This window comes from Physeter macrocephalus, chromosome 21 (assembly GCF_002837175.3).
Source record: "Physeter macrocephalus isolate SW-GA chromosome 21, ASM283717v5, whole genome shotgun sequence".
In the NCBI taxonomy this organism is placed as follows: domain Eukaryota; kingdom Metazoa; phylum Chordata; class Mammalia; order Artiodactyla; family Physeteridae; genus Physeter; species Physeter macrocephalus.
This window is the reverse complement of record NC_041234.1, coordinates 3,309,981-3,330,620: the sequence shown is the minus strand read 5'-3', so window position 1 is coordinate 3,330,620 and position 20,640 is coordinate 3,309,981. Positions and strand designations below refer to the sequence as shown.

The following is a 20,640-nucleotide window of genomic DNA, read 5'->3' as shown; positions in this document are numbered from 1 at the left end:
GTGGCTCACAGGCTCTAGAGTGCAGGCTCGGTAGTTGTGGCACACGGGCTCAGTAGTTGTGGCTCACAGGCTCTAGAGCGCAGGCTCAGTAGTTGTGGCACACGGGCTTAGTTGCTCCGCGGCATGCGGGATCTTCCCGGACCAGGGCTCGAACCCGTGTCCCCTGCATTGGCAGGTGGATTCTTAACCACTGAGCCACCAGGGAAGTCCCAAAATCTTATATATTACACAGGGCTGGGACTTGGATGAGGCAAGTGACGGGTCTAGGGCACAGAATGTTAGGAGACACCCCCTCTTAGGGCTCTGTGTGTGTGTGTGTGTACACACATACATAAATACATGCATACATAAATATATACATACTGTTTGGATGGCAAGGAGTCTTGTGGGTAAGGGGATGGAAAGGGTCGGGCAAAGGGGGAGAGTGTTGTGATTTTAAATAGAGTGGTCTGGATCAGTCTCTCAGAGAAGGTGATATTTGAGCAACATTTGAAAGAGGCAGCAGGGCAAACCAAGGGGTTCTCTATGGGAAAAGTACTTTTTTCTTTTCCCTGAAGGCAGAGGGAGCAGCAAGTGCAAAGGCCCTGAGGTGGGACTATGCCCAGTGTGTTGGAGGAACAGCAGGGACACCAGAGTGGTTGGGTGAGGGGAGAGGAGGGGGAGATGAGGTCTGGATAGAGGGCCATGTTTCACGGGCATGTGGGGAGATTCCATGAAGAAGCATGGGTATAATGCCACTGTAGTAAGTGTTCAATAGAGGCCAGCTTGCCTCTCTCCCTCCCTGCCCCCTGAAACACTAAGCAGCATTTACCTTTCAGACTGAAAAAGCTCCAGAAGCTACCAGCCTTCAGAAGTAGAGTGAACCCAAGTTGTGGCTAGCATTTTATTATGGAAAGCACAACCCAAATACTCCATTATCTGCACTGGCCTTGACGGGCAGCCTAGATTACTGTCTATGTGTCTAACTTCAGGGGGGCTGGGAAGGGGGGATGATGCCCTAATATCCCCCACCTATCAGAAACAGTTTATTTCAAGGCTCTCCTCCTTCCTAAAGTGTACATCCCTCCCACTGGAATGGGGTGGATGGCCAGCAGGTCAGTGGCTCTTCACTGTTTTAGACCACAGCCCAAGATGAGAAGCAGCCCAGTAGAGTGGGGCTGGAAAGCCTAGGCTCAGATCCTAGCTCTGTCCCTTTACTACACACATCATTTGACCTCCCTGTGCCTCGGTTTCCCCATCTGTAAAATGGGGTAACTTGCCTCGTATTGTTGTTATGAGGACTAAATGTGTTAATATTTATGAAGTGCCTGGTCACAGTAATGCTATATACATGCTTGTTAATTTAAAATAGAGTCCCTTTTGGGACTCTACCCTTCCCAGGAAAAAAAAAATGCATATGAATACACACAAATTTGCATTCTATTCTAGGGCATTTATAGACACGCCAAAATGCATCTCCTAGATCCTCAAGGGAGGGACTGTCTGTTAACCCCTGAGAGAGGCCAGATCAGTTCTGGAGGGATTAAGGGGCAAGAGGGCGGGTGAGTGGTACCGTGTGAGGACGGGAGAGGAGCAAGACCCAGGGGCTGGGGAATCAAGACCCTGTTTCACCCTCTTCCCATTTTGGCCAAGGCCCACCTAGAATTGCCAGTCGTTTGCACTTTGGGAAATTCCACCAGCTAGGAGCTGAAGTTTTCTTTAGGGATGTCATTATCAATTGTTTAATAAAAACGTTGTGTCAGAGTATTTATTGAGCACAGTGACGTGAGATGGTCACAGCTCAAGTAAACACATTTTGGCTGTGCCAAAGTAGAAATGTTTTCAGTCATTTTGTTGGTTATGTAGTAAAATCTGAAAAATACAGTTCTCATAAGCGTGTCTGTTGTCCCAAGCCCGCTATCATAATAATATTGTTTTGTTTGGGGTTCCTGTATAAGTGCCTAGGCGTGGCACCTTGTTTTGAATCATCTCTCTATGGAACAGTAATTCAATCCAGAGAAGGACTGTCACCAGATTACAAATTTTAGTTGGCTCTAAAACATTCATGCAAGGGGGGCTAGTTGTATTCTTTTTAGATCCACTCCTTGAAGATTAAGCCTTTATCTTTCCCATCCAACTTCGGGGAGAATGTGCTGGGTGTAAAGAGACCCAGCTGTCTGACATTTTAAGTCTTACATCTCCCACATATCAAATAGCAGAAGAAAAATGAAAACCTCAGAACCCTCAGACATGACCTTGTATGACTTGGGTGCAGGTTATTTGCGGGGTGATCCCAGGAATCAGGAGTGAGCGAGCAGGGAGAGGGCATTAAGAACAGAGGAAAGGTTGATAAAGGGTACAGTATTGAGATCATTGCTGTAGGCAACGTTTGTGATACGGCAGTTGAATGGCCATTTTAGTTATACGTTTGGAAGATCTGTTAAGCAAGCTACCTGCTGTGATTGGCAGTTATAGCTATGATTCCAAAGTACAGATTCTGAACCATAGCCATCTGAGAAGTATTCTCAAGTCTTTCCTTCATGGACTCTGCCTCATTGCTCTCAGATCTTTTGCCTATCTTTCCCCTGCTGTGCTTTGTATCACAGGGACCTGACCCCTTGCAATATTTGCATTAAATTCCTGCTCTTGAACTACCTGTCATACATTCATGACTGCTGGAGACTCCTTAATGATGTCATCAGTCAATCCAAAAATATTTTGAATATCTACCACATACAAAGCCCTGTACTGGATTTCTGGAGGATAATAAAGAATCAAGCAACTTAGCATTTAGTTGGGAAAACAAGACATACAGTGGAAAAGTTAAATAACAATGCCTAACAGTATATGTCCAAATGGCAAGAGAATGGCGTAGTCAGTGAATAAACTTTAAGATACAAAGAGGAAAGAGCCATCTCCATCAGTTTCATGCCAGGGCATGCTTTAGAGGGCTGGAGAGCTGACAGAAAGGGGTCATCTAAAACTTCCAATTTTGGAAGGGTAAGAATTTGGAATTTTATTTGAAATCTCCTAATTTTTAAATGTTGGTAAGTAATTCAAACGTTCAGAAACTTCAGTGTGAGTTCCATTGTGTGGGCAAGATAGAACTTGTCGGGGAGCTGAATTGGGATTGGGAGCCAATGGTTTGCAATTGGTGGATGGCTTACTGAGTTGGGTGAGAAGTCAGATGCAAAGAACGTTAAGATCCTCGCCAATGAGAAGATTCCAGGTTGTAATATTTCACTTATGTGTGAGGCGATCAAGATCTGGGCTTAGAAGGGGGCAGTGGGCATGGGAAGAAAGGAGAGGTGAGAGAGAGATTAGGGAATATTAATACCCTCCATTTATGTACTAGTTTATGGTCTACACAGTTTGTCATTGGAGGTAGGATAGAATAGAGGCCCAGAGGGTAGGCTCTGAAGTCAGACTGCCTGGCTTCATATCCCAGCTCTACAGTGAATTCCCACGGAGGCCTGGAACAATTCACAGAACCTTGCGCAGCCTCGGTTTCTCAAGCACCAAAAAGGACTGATGCTAAGGAATCCACATTTCATAGAGTCGTTGGCTGATTAAATAATAAAATGTGTATGAAGCTCTGCGTGTGTTAAGCCTGGCTCACAGGAAGCATCGATCAGTGTTCACTCTTACTATCATCACACACATCATTTCTCTTTAATCCTTGCAACAGCTCCCTGTTAGGGTGAGAAGAGTGCACAGGATGGATGACAGACTCTGGGGGGTGGGAGTGGGAGGTGGAGAACAGGAGGAGTCAGGAGCAATGGCCAGAGAGTGAGCCTTTGGTTTGTAGACTCAGCTGTATTGCTGAAACTGACTCTAGTTTTCTGGGCCCTTCACTTAACCCCTGTGGGATTTTTCTTCCTAAAGTGTGGTTCCTTGCAACTCATATGCTCCATAATTTTAAAAAACTGGATTTTTGAGTATGTAGGAAGAATAATGGCTCCCCAAAGATGTCCCCTTCTAATGCCTCAAACCTGTAACTATGTTGCCTTACATGACAAAAGGGATTTTGCAAATGTGATTAAAGTTCAGGACTGGGAGGTGGGGAGGTGATCATGGATTGCCTGGGTGGGCCCAGTCTAATCACTCGAGTTCTTAAAAGTGGAAGAGGAAGGCAGAAGAGTGAGTCAGACGGATGCTGCATGAGAAGGACTCCCCCTACCCCATCCCACTGTTGCTAGCTTTGAAGATGGAGGAATGGGGCATGAGCCAAGAAATGTGGGTGGCTTCTAGAATCGAGGAATGGCCCTCAATTTATAGCCAGCAAGAAAATGAGGGCCTAGGTCCTCCAACTGCAAGGAACTGAATTCTGCCAATTATCCAAATAAGGAGGACACATGTTCTCCCCCAGAGCCTCCAGAAAGGTGTGCAGCCTATTGACACCCTGATTTTAGTCTGGTGAGACCCATGCTGGACTAATGACCTACAGAACTCTAACGTAACAAGTTTGCATTGTCTTAAACCACTAAGTTCATGGTAATTTGTTACAGCAGCAACAGGAAACTAATATACTGAATTTTCCAGTTTCAGTTGTTTGGCTGGTGTTACCAGAGGTCCATCAAATTCAGGAATGATATGGAAATGCTGTGGGGCGATGGGGGACAAGGTCTTGGATATACGGGGTTGGAGAGGCAATGACAGTAAGGCATTCACATGGCAGTGCTCAGACCACACTTGATCATGTGGGATTGGATTTGGGGAGGTGGTAGCAATAAATTTGAAAGAATGTGCCAGGGAGGCGATGTAGGGAAAGAGACCCCATCGAGGGGGGCCACTTTCTTGAGTTGCCAGTTCCTCTGTTTGGTGTCCATTCGAAGCTGAGGCATGCCAAACTCCTGGTCATCATAATTGCAATATATGGACTTTGTTTTAAAAAATCACTAGGGAGGGCTTCCCTGGTGGCTCAGTGGTTGAGAGTCCGCCTGCCGATGCAGGGGACTCGGGTTCGTGCCCCGGTCCGGGGGGATCCCACATGCCGCGGAGCGGCTGGGCCCGTGAAGCCATGGCCGCAGAGCCTGCGCATCCGGAGCCTGTGCTCTGCAGCGAGAGAGGCCACAGCAGCGAGAGGCCCGCGTACCGCAAAAAAAAAAAAAAAAAAAAAAAAAAAAATCACTAGGGAGTCATATTGAGTAAATTTTATAGACAGCTCACAATAATTTTACTTATGGACTTAAATCGAGACTTCAATAAATGAATAATGCTTTAAATTTTGCTCTTTGTAAGTTTCCAAAGGAAAATCTAAATTTAAATGTTTTTTAAAAATTTAAATGTTTTTCCTTTCTTTGCTTGTGAAAATGTTTTGTCTCCTAAGAGTGGCATGGAACTCAAATATATGACTCACTGGAAATGCCGACCACCTCCTTGGTTGTAACAAATGGGAAGTGAGTTAGGAGAGAGCCCAAGAGAAACAGAGGCTGATACTCAGGAAAATGTAAGGCCTATGGGACGTCTCTATGTGGGAGCAGGAGGAGTGATGTGGAGCATTATAATGAGAGACAGAAAAAGTGAATAAAATGTTAGTCACTGAGTAATCGGGCCCCTAGAAGAAAAAAAAATGCCAAAAGAGAAAAAGCGGACAGTAACAATTTAAAAACCTCTAACTTTTATTTACTGGGTTCCCTCCCTTCATCAGTGTAGGTCTCTGCTGGGAGCCCAGGGTAGGTTGGGCTGGTCTGGCCCTTGATCTATGTTTTGATCAGGTTTTACCTCTTGATTGTGAATCCATGCCTATCAAACCTGTCTACCCAGAGATGGCCAACCAGGAAAGTTCCTTCTTCACTCTGGCTCTCCTATTACCCTTGAGTTGTCCATTTCCTCTAGCATCTAAGAAAGAGGTAAAACTCAGATGAGCCCCTTTCCCTGTTGGGTATACAGCTCTTGTCAAAGGATTTAGCAATGGAGAAGGTTGAACAATTGGTGACTCTGGTCAGCCACTGGGCAAAATTGAAAAGGAAGCAGTATTAGCCCCTGTTGCCCTTCAACATCACTCTCCATCCCTCTTCCCTGGTACTCAACTCTTCCTCAGTGCCTTCTTGCTGTTCCTTGCCTGTGCCACGCTCCCACACCACTCTACCTCACCTGCCTAAACTGATGTGTCATTTTCAAGTAGCCCATATTGAATGTTGATTCCTCCTGGAAATTTTCAACATGGCCCAGTATGGTAGGTCTTTGCTACATAATCAGAAGACTTCAGCCAATTGGAATTAATTCATACTAAGCTGTGAATGACTGATTTCCCCTTAGTGCTCCCAGGAGCATTCTCAAAATTAAACTCCTGTTAATTCAACAGACTCTTTGATTGGTGGGATATTTAAGGTAGCATGAGGGATATATTGAAGGACAGAGACTAAGAAGAGGCAATGCCAATTAAAATAGGGCATCAAGACACTAACTACTCTGCGCTAACCACTTGAGCACTCATTCAGTCCTGCTTTCAAGCAGAACTGTGTTTTAATTATACCAGAAAATAATCAGTACCCTGCTACCATTTAAGGAAAATAGGCTCCTGGAAGCTACCAGGTATGTTTCACTGTGCAATTTTAGTTTCTAAATATACTTATTCTTTCTTTTTAATTGTATCTCAAGATACCACTATGGAAATAACCATTCCTTTGTAATTAAAAACAGTTTAAGAATTTATAAGGTAATACCCCATTGGGTGAGAGTTTGGGAAAGTAACGCTCTGATGTACTGCAAAGAGCGGTATAAATTGGTTTGTTTTTTGTTAGGCATCTTGGCAATCAAAATTCATGGAATTTCTGAAGGAAATAGCAAGTATGTATGCAAAAATTTACCAAGAGGATTTCTTGCAGCATTGTTTGTAATCATGAAAACACAGACCTACTAGAGCATGGACTTGAGGATATGGCGGGGGAAGGGTAAGCTGTGACGAAGTGAGAGAGTGGCATGGACATATATACACTACCAAACGTAGGGTGGATAGCTAGTGGGAAGCAGCCGCATGGCACAGGGAGATCAGCTCGGTGGTTTGTGACCACCTAGAGGGGTGGGATAGGGAGGGTGGGAGGGAGGGAGTCGCAAGAGGGAAGAGATATGGGAACATATGTATATGTATAACTGATTCACTTTGTTATAAAGCAGAAACTAACACACCATTGTAAAGCAATTATACTCCAATAAAGATGTTAAAAAAAAAAACAAAAAAAAAACTGCACACTAAAATGTCCATCAAAAGGAAATTTGTTATATAAATTAATGGTGCATCCAATCAATGAAATGCTATGCAGTCATCACAAAATGGTATTGGGGAAAATTGTTTAATGATATAGAACAATGTTCAGGATATAGTGTCATGAGAAAAACCAGGTTACAAATAGTTTTAAGTGACGTGATCTTTCTTATCGCACATATAAGTACATATGTATACATTCATATATTTATATTCATATGTAGATATACATTAACACATAGAAAGAGAAAAGAATATATGTCAAAATGTTAATGTCATTTATGTCTGGGTGGTGAAATTATAGGTGGTTTAAATTTTCTTCTTTTGTTTATCTGTAATTTCTGAAGTTTCTCCAATAAGTGTATTATTTTTCATAGAGAAAAAAATAGAATTACTTTTCTTTTAAGGAATCTAGCATCCTCCCAAAATAAATAACACAGCAGTTCTTGTAGTTTATATACCCAGAGGTGTCTGACTGGCTTAATTAAAGGTATAAAGTCTGCGCTAATAGGTATAAAAAGAAGTACAGTTATGGGAAGTTTAATTTATGCAGATGTGTACATTTACACATTCTAATGAACATTTGCCAACAACCGAAGTTCTTAGTCATCATTTTTATTTTAAAATGTACTAAACCATTATATAACAAAATATATAGAGTACCATCAACAGTTAAATTGGAAGAATTGCTTCACCAGAGATGTGTCTTTGTGGAGAATTGAAAGAACTGATTAGGCTATTGAAAATAATAGTAAATTAACATACTGCCCTCTTTTGGTAGCTATTTGCAACTCATTTTACATTCACTGCCGTTAAAGATGTTAATCTCCTAAAATTCATGTACAAACTAAACTAATTTTATTTACTTTTACATTTTTTAATTGAAGTATAGTTGATTTACAATAATGTGTTAGTTTCAGGTGGACAGCACAGTGATTCAGATATATATATATATTCTTTTTCAGATTCTTTTCCATTATAGATTATTACAAGATATTGTAATAATAATTCCCTGTATTATACAGTTGGTCCCTGTTGTATAATCTACAAACTAAACTTATTTTAAATCACCTTTTTCCTCAACAGAGCATGCTGATAATTCCAGTTTGTTATCACCTTCTGGTAAGATTGTTATTTCATGACTTTGAGGGAATTTCAGCAAAATATTCTAAAAGTTCTCCATGCAATGTCAGATACAGCAAAATTGTTTTCTTCTATGAAGCTTAATTAAATTCTGTCATTAAACCTACTCCCGAAAAATCAAAGCAGACACAGACAACAGGGGAGTCTATCAGTCCCCCCCAATTGCTAAACAAAGCTAGGGACTAAGTTGTGGGTTTTCATCATGGTAACTGCTTCAGTTCTTCAGTGTTATTTTTAGTCTTCTAGTTCATGTCTCCTGAAGAGTATCAAGCACATAAACATGCTAAATGTTCCTCTATTTGAAGGTTGAGATGTTCTCTTAAATATACTTCCTCAGCACCCCACTGGATTAATATTTTTCAAAAGGCTTCTAAAGGCTTAGCACTCATGAGAATGGGAAGGCAAATCAATAAAGAGAAATCTATAACTAGGACCCGTCTTGGCAGGAAGCAGGAGCAGAACCTGCGTTCCAGACTGCTGGCTACAATGGGACCTCAGGGATAAAGTGGTCCCACCCCATCCCTTAGTTAATAACGTGGTGAAGCCTGGAGAGGCTGAGTAACTTATCTAAGTTCACACGGCTTCTTGCCCCACATCACAGAGGCAGCACGTGGCTTCTCTAACTCCTACTTCTGTGTTTCATTCTGTAATATATATACCATATAGTACAGAACAATCTTGTACGGTAAGGAGTGAGTCAACTCACATTGTCCTTAGTTGTGTGAAAATGAGCTTCTACTGTTTTTAATTCATTTAGCTAAAATTAGTAATAATCACTATTACTGCTCATGCACATACTACATGTCTGGGAGTCTTCCAACATCTCATTCTGCTTCCAATCTTGCAGTATAGGGATCGTTATATTCATGCTATAGATGAGGAAACAGAGGGTCAGAGAGGATGAAACTTGCTCATGTTCACACATTCTCTGGAGCCACACTACTTGGGTTTGAATTTGGCCACCCCCCCCGCCACCTCCATTGCTATCTGTGTGGCTTTGGGCAAGTTCCTTCACCTTTCTGTGCCTCAGTTTCTTCATCTGTAAATTGAAGAGAATAACAGTACTCACTTCATAGGGAAGTTGTGAAGATGAAATGAGATAACACATGTGCCTGGCACAGAGTAAACCCTCAGTAAGTAATAACGATCATTATTATTATTAGTTTTACAAATTTATTTATTTAAAAATTTATTTATTTTTGGCTGCGTTGGGTCTTCGTTGCTGCGTGTGCGGACTTTCTCTGGTTGTGGTGAGCAGGGGCTACTCTTCATTGCAATGCACGGGCTTCTCACTGCGGTGGCTTCTCTCATTGTGGAGCACGGGCTCTAGGTGTGTGGGCTTCAGTAGTTGTGGCGTGCGGGCTCAGTAGTTGTGGCTTGCGGGCTCTAGAGCGCAGACTCAGTAGTTGTGGCGCACGGGCTTAGTTGCTCCACGGCGTGTGGGATCTTCCCAGACCAGGGCTCAAACCCGTGTCCCCTGCATTGGCAGGCGGATTCTTAACCACTGTGCCACCAGGGAAGTCTCTGATCATTATTATTAAGTTATTAAGTAATGGGGCAGAGATTCAAACCCAGGACTGCAAATCTCCAAAGCCCAAGCTCTTTTTGCTAAGCCAGTTTGCCCCCTTGTTGTTAAATTTTTAGGATAAAATGAACCACTGTATTTTTCTTCTGCTGCAGTAGCCTTCTCAGACTTAATCATGGTGATATCTTTGCAAAACTCTGTTTGCATGGAATGAGATCGAGGGTTTGGAGGCACACAATGATGCCAGGCACAGCCCTGGGGCCCCAGGGGAAAGCCAGCACACATCCAGGGATGGACAGGCGGCTGTGCCCGCAGGCCTCTTTGGATGGTGTCACCATTCCTCTCCAATCAGAAAAATGAATAGTCATTGATTAAAAACCACCTTTGGCCAATTATATTGTTCTGTCCCAAGAGCAAAGGATTCCATACCCAGGCTTTGAATCTCATTGCTCAGAAACTGTCTTACTTCTCAAGAAATATACTTGGTAATTTAAAAAAATGTAGTAAATGACAAAATTTGGAAGCAATAATGTAGGACAGACAGGGTGTGTGTGTTTCAGCCAACGCATGATTGATCTAAAACAGACAGGCCAGCCAAGCACCTCGACACACCCAAATGTTGTCCTTACCAGCTGAATATCAGGCTCCCTATTGCAAAGCTCAGTTTAGTTGTAAAATGTTTACTTGTCCTGTGTATACGGAGAGGTCAAGCCATTGGATCTTTTTAATATTTAAACATGCAAAGTGTGTGCAGTAGACTGACCTCTTAGCATAAACAGAGTTATTCCACGGGAAATTTACAACCTGATTGTCTTAATAGCAGCCATATTTTATTTTATTATTATTTTTTAATTAAAAAATTTTTTAGCTGTGTTGGGTCTTCGTTGCTGTGCATGGGCTTTCTCTAGTTGCGGCGAACGGCGGCTACTCTTCATTGAGATGCACGGGCTTTTCATTGCAGTGGCTTCTCTTGTTGTGGAGCGCGGGCTCTAGGCACGCGGGCTTCAGTAGTTGTGGCATGCAGGCTCAGTAGTTGTGGCGCACAGGCTCTAGAGTGCAGGCTCAGTAGTTGTGGCGCATGGGCTTAGTTGCTCCGCAGCATGTGGGATCTTCCCGGACCAGGGCTCGAACCTGTGTCCCCTGCATTGGCAGGCGGATTCTTAACCACTGCGCCACCAGGGAAGTCCCAGCAGCCATATTTTAAAATAACTTACTAGGAAGTTGTGTTAGGTAGTACAGTATTGCGTGATAGCAGTATCATTTTTTTAAATCTTAAATTCATTACGAGAAAAGTTACCAGGTGTCATTACAAACAGAGTAGAACCTATGTGCCAATATGTTTCATAATTGTAGTGTGACAATTATTAAACTATAAAATGTTTTCCAGAACTCTCTGGCTGAAAAATTTTGAAAGTAATGTGTCTCTATTTTGTTGTGGTTCCTAAAGTTATTTCCATAATATTCCATAGGTCAGAGCAAGCTTCGTGGTCATGAGTCTCATATTCTTTACCTGTAAAATGAAACAGTTGTACTCATTTCATCTCTTGGGTTCTTTCTTTCTGATTTTCTGATTAAATGTATACTCACTGAGTGATTATGGGACTTGCAGATTTAACTACATATTGGTCTGATAGCACGTTTTCTACTTTTCATAATTATATCTCAAAAGTTTAACTCCTTAAAATTCAATAAATAATTGTTTCAAAGTATTAATTGGAATTTTTTTTTCTCCTGCAGCTGAATCATCTCTTGTTGGTTTTGTCCCCTACTCCAATGGTACTCCAGGCAAGATTTTGAAAAAATTTAAACCTAGATTTACCCCAATTTGTTAAGTTTTTGATTTAATTATACCTTTGTCTTGTCGTTTTTCCTCGGGACAAAAGAGGTTGAAACTACAAGCCTAAATGGTAAGAATTTTTCTGAAGCAAGTGAAAATTGATAACCCTTAATATGAATATAAGTATAATGAATGGTGTTGAAGGTTTCCTTTTTCAAATAACAAACACAAACAAACACAAAAAATCCCCCAGACCATCGACCCTGGAGAGCAACCTAAACTTTCTGGTTAAATGATAAAATTCTTATTGTGGAAGGACAGCCGTCCACCATTCTTTCTAACTGTGCTGTGAAAGGAAAGAAATATCGATCACATTTTGAGAGCTCTACTTGCTCTCCAACACGATGCCAACACACTTTACAGGACAGATTGTTTAAATGGGAAAAGCACATCCAGTGACTTTAATGTGATTCAGCCTAGATTTAGAGGCACACAGTGTTCAGAGACAGCCTTTTTTTACAGATGATTTTATCAATTTTTAAATAGTACGAAATGAAAAAAAAATCTGGCTTCATGCTAGGGAAAAGGGCAAAGAATTGGGCTATAATCGAGGGAGGTGGGCAGGGCAGCACATTCTGTTCCCTTTCTCTGTGGGTAGACAGCCTTCCATCTTATTGCAGTCAAAACCCAACACTTTTCACAATCCCTTAGTTAAGATGAAATCTCACCATGTGGTTGGTGGTTAAGGAGCTAAACAATCATAGATGCAACTCACGCCGATCAAAACTGGTTTAAATTCACATTTGGTCCAGTGGGAAGGGAAGACATTATCATTTTTATGTGCAATTACTTCTTACAGTGGAAAAACATCTTTAAAATCGCCTTGGCAGTAGTTTTTGGATCCCATTTATGTGGGTTTTTTTTTTTTTTAAGTGTGATAATATAGTACATGCCTTTTTTTCTCCCTTAAAGTTTCATCCAGAATAATAAATTCTAGAAGGATTTTCATTTAAAGAAATACCAATAGGGTAGATTTAAAATTGGATTTTAAGTGAAACGATCAAAATGACATTTCCTTAAAAGTTCGTTGAATATCATGTTCAAGAACTCCAAATTTAAACTAGAATTTCTTAAAGATTGGTTTATAAGAGTATACCTTTAGGTGCAAATGCATTAAGCATCTACAGGGCTATGTATAATATTAAAGTTACTACTAACTACAGAAATGTCATATCCCTTAGAGACTTTCATTAAAATAGAGAAAAAAAGGGGACAAAATATTAAACGACATAAATGGGTTTATTTAAATCTAATGATTATAGGAGTGCTGCTATGTTTTAGACACGTAAAACGTGTTCAGGAAACACATTTTTAAATGAATGAATACTTGCTCAGGAATGGTCTGCGCGGGTTGGGGAATGGCTAGTGTTGTGAGGGGGTGGAGCAGTTGGCTTTTGCAAAAGTCTCTAACTTCTCCAGGATTTGGGGAAAAGTGAAATGTTTAAGGAACTTAGGAAGATGCATGTATTTGTTAACCATGCCAATAGTTGTGCTAATTTTTATTATTTTATTTCAGATGCTACTTCGAGCGTATTATCTACTTTGAACAAAACAGGTAATGTCAAGTTATTTCTAAATATAAAAACTTGTCTTCTGTGGCTTCTTGAGTTTCTCACTTGTGTGGTCTTCTGGGTTAGTAAAAGTTATCTCCTTGCCCATTTCCTATGACTCCAACTGTTGATTTATTACTCGTTTTACTTTGACATTGAACTATAATTCTGGTGTCACCACACTCCTGAACTTCCAAACTCTTATGGCTATAGCACTCCATTTAAAATAACATTTACAATTTTTTTGATTACAGTAGTAATACATCTTAGCTCATAAAAAATGGGGAATATGGAAAAATGCAAAGAAGAAAATAGCAATCATCTTTAATGTTACTTTCGTAAGACTATTACTGTTAATAATTTGGTATATTTCCATTCAGTATCATATATATATATATACACTATGTATATATATAACAAAATAGTCATAGTTTACATAAATTTTTATATCTTGCCCTTTTGACTTCATATTAAATTATAAGTATTTTCCAGCATCCCTCACTATTAATGACTTGATAATATTCCGTCGTGTACCATATGTGAACATTAAATTTGTTTCTGCTTTTTTTTTTTGGCTGCACTGCGCAGCATGCGGGATCTTAGTTCCCCGACCATGGATGGAACCCGTGCTCCCTGCAGTGGCAGTGCAGAGTCTTAACCACTGGACTGCCAGGGAAGTCCCTGTTTCTACTTTTTAAATAGAAATTGTTGCAGTGAACATCCTTGTGCCAACATCTTTGCATTTCTCCCTGATTTCTGTAGAATGCTCTTCAAGGATTGGACTTATTTGGGTCAGCATTATGAATATTTTAAGGCCCTTGATACCAATTGCCCAATTACCTTCTAGACAAGTTGCACCCAACAACATTCCTGTCTGCAGTGGATGAGAATGTCTGTGTAACCGTACCTTTGCCTAGAGCTGAGACTATGTCATATACTATTAGATCTTCCTCTCAGTTCCTTAGGTTCTATTTTGCATCTTTTCATATTTGTGAGGTTGAACATTTTTCCCTCAAAGCATTTTTTTACCGGAATCAGAAGTTCATTTCACAGTTGTGTTCTGTTTGCTCTGGAAAGGAAAGTATCAGGGCAAAACAAAATAATATATTAAAAGAATTCTTAATAGTAATGCAAAATACTGTCAGCTTTTAATTGCCACCAATCATTGCCCATGGGTCTTTCACACACTGAAACAGAAGCTTGTCAATAACACGTACAGACATGAGATTTCTGAAACTGTCAGGATAACGTCATCATTGTTAAGTGTTTCTCCAAGATCTGAGCTTTGTGTTTTCTTCAGAACTTGCTACTCACCCTAGGAGACAGACCTTCTTTGTAAGTCTGTGCCCGGAACACAGTCTCTTCTAATTGGCCATCCTTACAGTAAGGATTTCTGAGCCTGGTTCTCTATTATCTGGGAAATAAGCCATGGGCTCTGTTCCCAAAGCGTGTCGGGAAGATATTTCTAAGGTTCGTTTCTTCAGAGTGTGTTAGTATTTGCCTGTGAGTCATTGACTTTGAACAATTCTGTCCTGGTTCTGCTGTGAGCTTGTTGTATGACTGTAGTTGGATAGCCTCAACCTCTCTGAGAATAATTTTATCTATCAATAATATTATATTATTATTATTAACTCCTAAAGAAGATAGCAGAGCACTGTTGATATTAGGGTATAGTAGCAATATTTTGATAGTAGATCCTGTGTTTACTGTTTCCATTAATTTTTATTCTGAATCACCTGCTCCTTACAACCTATCACCTGAAGGTCCTGATAGTGACTTAATTCTGCATATGTGAAGTGTAAGTTCACATTAATTTGTCTAGCAGCAGCGCGTGGAAACTGCAGTAGAATTATGCAAGCAGTGGGGTGAGTAACAGGAGTGATCTAACTGGGTAAACATAAGAATCCGAATCCAGACCCACCCTCTGCCAATGCTGTATGATCTGAGTATGTAATTCTCGTTCATTCTGCTGCTGAGATGACCAATAGTGTCTTAAATGTGTCAACAGTATGATTTTCTTAGCAGTTCACTAAAATGATACTCATGGCAAATTGTTTTTAAAAAATAACAATTCTGCTCTAATATTTAAATTGCTTCTTTGCAGAAAAAACTAAAATCACTATAGTAAAAACCTTCAATGCATCAGGTATGACTTATTATCAATATCAAGACTTTCTTTTTTTATAACTAAAGTAAAATTAAACAAATGGCTGGTGTTTATGTTTTCTTTCTCTTTTTTCCTGTCTTTTAAAAATGAAATCTGGGGCTTCCCTGGTGGCACAGTGGTTGAGAATCCGCTTGCCGATGCAGGGGACACGGGTTCATGCCCCGGTCCGGGAAGATCCCACATGCCGCAGAGCGGCTGGGCCCATGAGCCATGGCCGCTGAGCCTGTGCGTCCGGAGCCTGTGCTCCGCAACGGGAGAGGCCACAGCAGTGAGAGGCCTGCGTACCACAAAAAAAAAAAAAAAAAAAAAATTAAATCTGTTCTTCATGAGTAGATGTTTATGCACTGGGTTCCTTAAATTGTACTAAGTGTTTGGGGTTATATAATAATGATCAGACACAATGCCCACCCTCTAGAATCTTCTAGTCTATGAGGAGAGACAAGGCAAACAGATAACCAGCATGAACATGTGTGCAGATAAAGGCAATGATTTCACAAGTGTTTCTGACATGGTTAAGAATCATGAGAGATAGAAGGGCTGGTGCTAATGATTATCAGTGAGATGCAATTTATGAAGGAAAGATTCTTAGAGGAGTGAACCTCAAACTCTTTTTAAATCAAATAAAGGATGTACTATTAAGTGCCTATTATAAGATTAAGGATACATGATTTGCTTAACAAAGCCTTCCAGTTGATTTAAAGCAGGGGTTGGCAAACTATGGCCTGTGGGCCAAATATGGCCCACCACCTGTTCTTGTAAATAAAGTTTTATTGGAACACTGCCATGCCCATTTGTTTACACATTGTCTATGGCTACTTTCCCACCACAAGGAATAGTAAAGTAGCTGCAACACAAAGCCTAAAATATTTACAATAGGGTTGGCCCATTACAGCCAGAGTTTTCTCACTCATGATTTAAAGGCTGACCTGTGGCCATGTACTTGGAGGAAATTATGGATAACAGCCATAGCAATAGGAAAGAAAATTCTCAGTATGAATGGGTAGCGAAAGACACGCATCACTGGAAACAAAGGTATTACTAAAATTTCGAGAAAGATGAGAGATGATAGAATGAAAAGCTTAGTAAGCAATAGACCAATGTTTGACCAAGAACATTAAAGCATTACTATCCATAGTAATCTATAGTATTTGCATAGTGTATGTTTCCAGTGAGTTATATCCATAAGCAAGTATATTTAAAATGAAATCTTTCTCTTTTGGTGTGGGTAACATTGCTGTGGAACAATATAGAAATCTACATGTCAGGTAGCTTTTGGCAGCTAAATTCAGTTTGCTCACAGAATCAAAACTCTTAGCTGAAACGTGATGCCTACACACCAAATGTCAACTAAATCATTCTGGCAGGAACCACGTCGCATGCACTAACTCAAATTATAATTTTAGTTTGTGTCCAAACTAGTTCTCTTAGGGAATAATTAAGCACTCATAAAGTACTGTAGAAATAAAATAACAATCAGGCATTGCATACGTTAATTCTGACCAAACCAGACCTAACAGGGACATCAAAATATTTCTTAATATGACAACCTTCTCCCCTTGGCAGTCTGCTAATACATTATCAGCATTTGCCCCTCACATTTATTATAGATTTCTTATACTTTGCCAAAAGGATGAAATTAATGAAGGGAAGATTCTCAGCAGAGTAAATCAAATCAAAGAAGAGATGTACCTCTCCTTTCACCAAAGGAGAAAGTATTTCTCAGGTTAATATGTATGAAGTATTTTTTCTAACATGGCTTATTTCACCTCCCATTCGTCTCTGCCTCCTTTGTATGCCTACGCCATCTGTTGTACTGGCCATCACTCCATTTTGCCCTCACTCTAACTTTTTATTTACTGGCCAGTATCACTCACTAGATTGTAAGCTTGTTGAGGGAAGGGTCTGTATCTGGAACTTCCCAAAGCCTATAGAATAAGGTAGGTGCTCAGCAAACATTTTTTGAATTTTGTAGTTTTTGCCCATGTGAAATGACATCATGACATTGATTTATTTCATACATACATTTGCATAAGGAGCTAAGACCAGCATTAGAGTGTTCATGGACTCCCCTGCCTAGGAAAGGAAGGAGGACCTATGAGTAAGGAAGGGCTATTTCATTTAAAGTCTCTATACTCGATTGTATTCATGCTGTTCCTTTTATCTTGGACAGAAGAGGGGTTAATTGGGAATGGGACAAAGAAATTTTAGGGAGTAGGGGATCAGACACTGACATACTAAAGAATAGTAGAGTCCAGTTCCATATCTGAACTACAAAGAAATGAAAATTCTCATTCCTTTAGTCTTTGTGGAATTCATCCAGCCAATTATATCCAACATATAATATTTTTGGTACACGCTTAATGCTTGAATTTGTGAATTCTCTTAATGTAGTGTGTAAGTGGAGGTGTTTACATGCTTAACCCGCTGTGTTGTGCTTTCTTTGCAGGTGTCAAACCCCAGAGAAATATCTGCAATTTGTCATCTATTTGCAATGACTCAGGTTAGTTCTTATGTACACTACACATTACCAGATAAATTAGCTTCACAGAGAAATGGTTTGTTTTCCTGCCGTTGAGTATGTGATGTGTGCCCCTCTGATTTATCTCCTTTCATCACACCTGGCTACTAAGAGTCTTGAATGAAAACAAAAGCAAATTTTAGATCAGGCTGAAAGTGAGATAATGGGTTAACTTCCTTAATATGAGAACATGAAGCTCTGCACCAAATATTTTTCACCATAGCTTTAAATCCATAGCTAATGCCCTTAGAGTTGATTTATGAACATAATAATGAACTTAATTATTGAAAGCCAGTTCTTGTATATAAAATCGTCAAGGTTTTCCATAGGACCTTAAGTATTATAACTTAGAAACAGGATGTTGTCTTTTGCTAAAAATAAAACAAACCACTCTACTAGAATGTTGAAAATCTTACGTACACCTAGTTTAATTGGACGCTAATTGCAGTAGTGCCCATAGTGTATTTTGCCATCTCTAACTAGACTGTCCACTATTTTTAAAAATTAAGATGGCAGTCGCTTGAGAACATGCTATTTTTGAAATGGGAATATTTTCCCTTCTGCCATGGGCCAGAAGGAATGAAACAACCACTTTTCTGACGTTGGTTTGCCTCTCTGGGCTCCCTTCCTTATTAAAACCAATGAAAGAGATGTGAAAAACAGAAAAACATGGTATGGCAGGTCAGAACTGGACCATGGGAAGAAAGAAGAGGAAGGTAACAAAGTATTTTATAATATTAAAGTCTTAGTGTAGCTCCAGTGATACAAAAAAGCCAATCATTATAGGAATGTTTTCCTTTTATTCTGTTCCTTTTAACAGTTTAATAATTTGTTTGAAAAGCATAGGAAACAATTTCAAGTGAAGTAAGTTAAGGTTGGATAGTTTAGAAAACAAGAAAACTTCCATTGAAAGAATGTTCCACAAACACTTTCTATTTATGTGAATGTGAGGTTTACTTACATGAGCTTTCTGCTGATAGTATGCTCCAGGTTGAATATAGCAGGAAAGTGTTAGCTGGCTTTGATTAAAGGGAGGAGAAACTTGTTGGATACATATTTCACTTTCATATATTGTGGAACTCTCTTCTCTCCTCCTTCTCCTCTCCCTCCTCTCTTACCCTTCTCTTTACTGAATTTTCCATAATTTCGTTATTTTCATGCTTCATCTATGTTTTGGACTGGTGACTAATGTCTAGCTTAGTGTTATGTCTACATGATGTTTGATAACTGAAAATTGAACATTAAGTCAAAAAAAAAACTGGTCATCTTGAATAACAGATGCCAGGAAGCTGGTTAGAGTAATGTTTTCGAAAGTTAAGCTACTGAATTGACCGTTTGTTTTAGTGTCTGGTGAAAACAGCCTCTTCAGGGGACCTACTGTTTTGTCACCAGAAATTCTACAATATCCTGCCAGAAACTAGAAACCTTCACTTCTTGTAGATTCCAATTTGGATTCATTAAGGGAAATGGAGGCTGGTGAAAAAACTGAGAGCTGACCAGGTAGAGTTAGGCTGAGGGTCAGAAGGTGGTGGCTTCCTGGTTGCTCTGCTACCCCTGTGCGCCCAGCACATTCTTAAAACTCGGCATGTGCTGCATAAGACTGAGGGATGAACTTGGAGAATGGAGAGGTGAGGGAGAAACATTGTGGGTGTCAGCACGCACACACAGGCACTAAATAAGTTTTTAAAAGCTAAGATTTTTGCAGAAATGTACGAGTAATTCTATGCATGTATCAATTATCTTTCTTTTTTTAATTTATTTTTGGCTGCATTGGGTCTCCGTTGCTGCGTGCGGGCTTTCTCTAGTTGCGGCGAGCGGGGGCTACTCTTCGTTGCGGTGCGTGGGCTTCTCATTGCGGTGGCTTCTCTTGTTGAGGAGCATGGTCTCTAGGCACGTGGGCTCAGTAGTTGTGACACGCGGGCTCAGTTGTTGTGGCTCGTGGGCTGTAGAGCACAGGCTCAGTAGTTGTGGCGCACAGGCTTAGTTGCTCCACGGCATGTGGGATCTTCCCAGACCAGGGCTCGAACCCGTGTCCCCTGCATTGGCACGTGGATTCTTTTTTTTTTTTTTTTTATAATTTAACATCTTTATTGGAGTATAACTGTTTTCCAATAGTGTGTTAGTTTCTCCTTTACAACAAAGTGAATCAGTTATACATATACATATGTTCCCATATCTCTTCCCTCTTGCGTCTCCCTCCCTCCCACCCTCCCTATCCCACCCCTCTCATGGTCACAAAGCACAGAGGTGATCTCCCTGTGCTATGCGGCAGCTTCCCACTAGCTATCTAATTTACATTTGGTAGTGCATATATGTCCCTGCCACTCTCTCACTTCGTCACAGCTTACCCTTCCCCCTCCCCACGTCCTCAAGTCCATGCTCTAGTAGGTCTGTGTTTTATTCCCATCCTACCACTAATCTCTTCATGACATTTTTTTTCTTAGATTACATATATATGTGTTAGCATACGGTATTTGTTTTCCTCCTTCTGACTTACTTCACTGTGTATGACAGACTCCAGATCTATCCACCTCATTACAAATAACTCAGTTTCATTTCTTTTTATGGCTGAGTAATATTCCATTGTATATATGTGCCACATCTTCTTTATCCATTCATCTGTTGATGGACAGTTAGGTTGCTTCCATGTCCTGGCTATTGTAAATAGAGCTGCAATGAACATTGGGGTGCATGTGTCTTTTTGAATTATGGTT

The 20,640-nt window shown here is 40.3% G+C and overlaps 1 protein-coding gene across 6 annotated transcripts in view; it reads left to right on the top strand.

The window, feature by feature from the left end:
- ADGRG2 (adhesion G protein-coupled receptor G2) overlaps positions 1–20,640 on the top strand; it is a 170,376-nt gene that overhangs the window by 111,686 nt on the left and 38,050 nt on the right. For 2 of the 6 annotated variants that reach the window (XM_007106922.4, XM_024115278.3), the window contains exons 3-8: positions 8,273–8,308; positions 11,592–11,630; positions 11,738–11,761; positions 13,208–13,246; positions 15,346–15,387; positions 17,855–17,908. In XM_007106922.4, coding sequence (XP_007106984.2) covers positions 8,273–8,308; positions 11,592–11,630; positions 11,738–11,761; positions 13,208–13,246; positions 15,346–15,387; positions 17,855–17,908 — 234 coding nt within the window. Of the gene's footprint in view, positions 1–8,272; positions 8,309–11,591; positions 11,640–11,737; positions 11,762–13,207; positions 13,247–15,345; positions 15,388–17,854; positions 17,909–20,640 lie in introns of all 6 variants that reach the window. The other 4 variants (XM_007106921.4, XM_007106920.4, XM_024115280.3 and 1 more) reach the window with 3 other exon arrangements.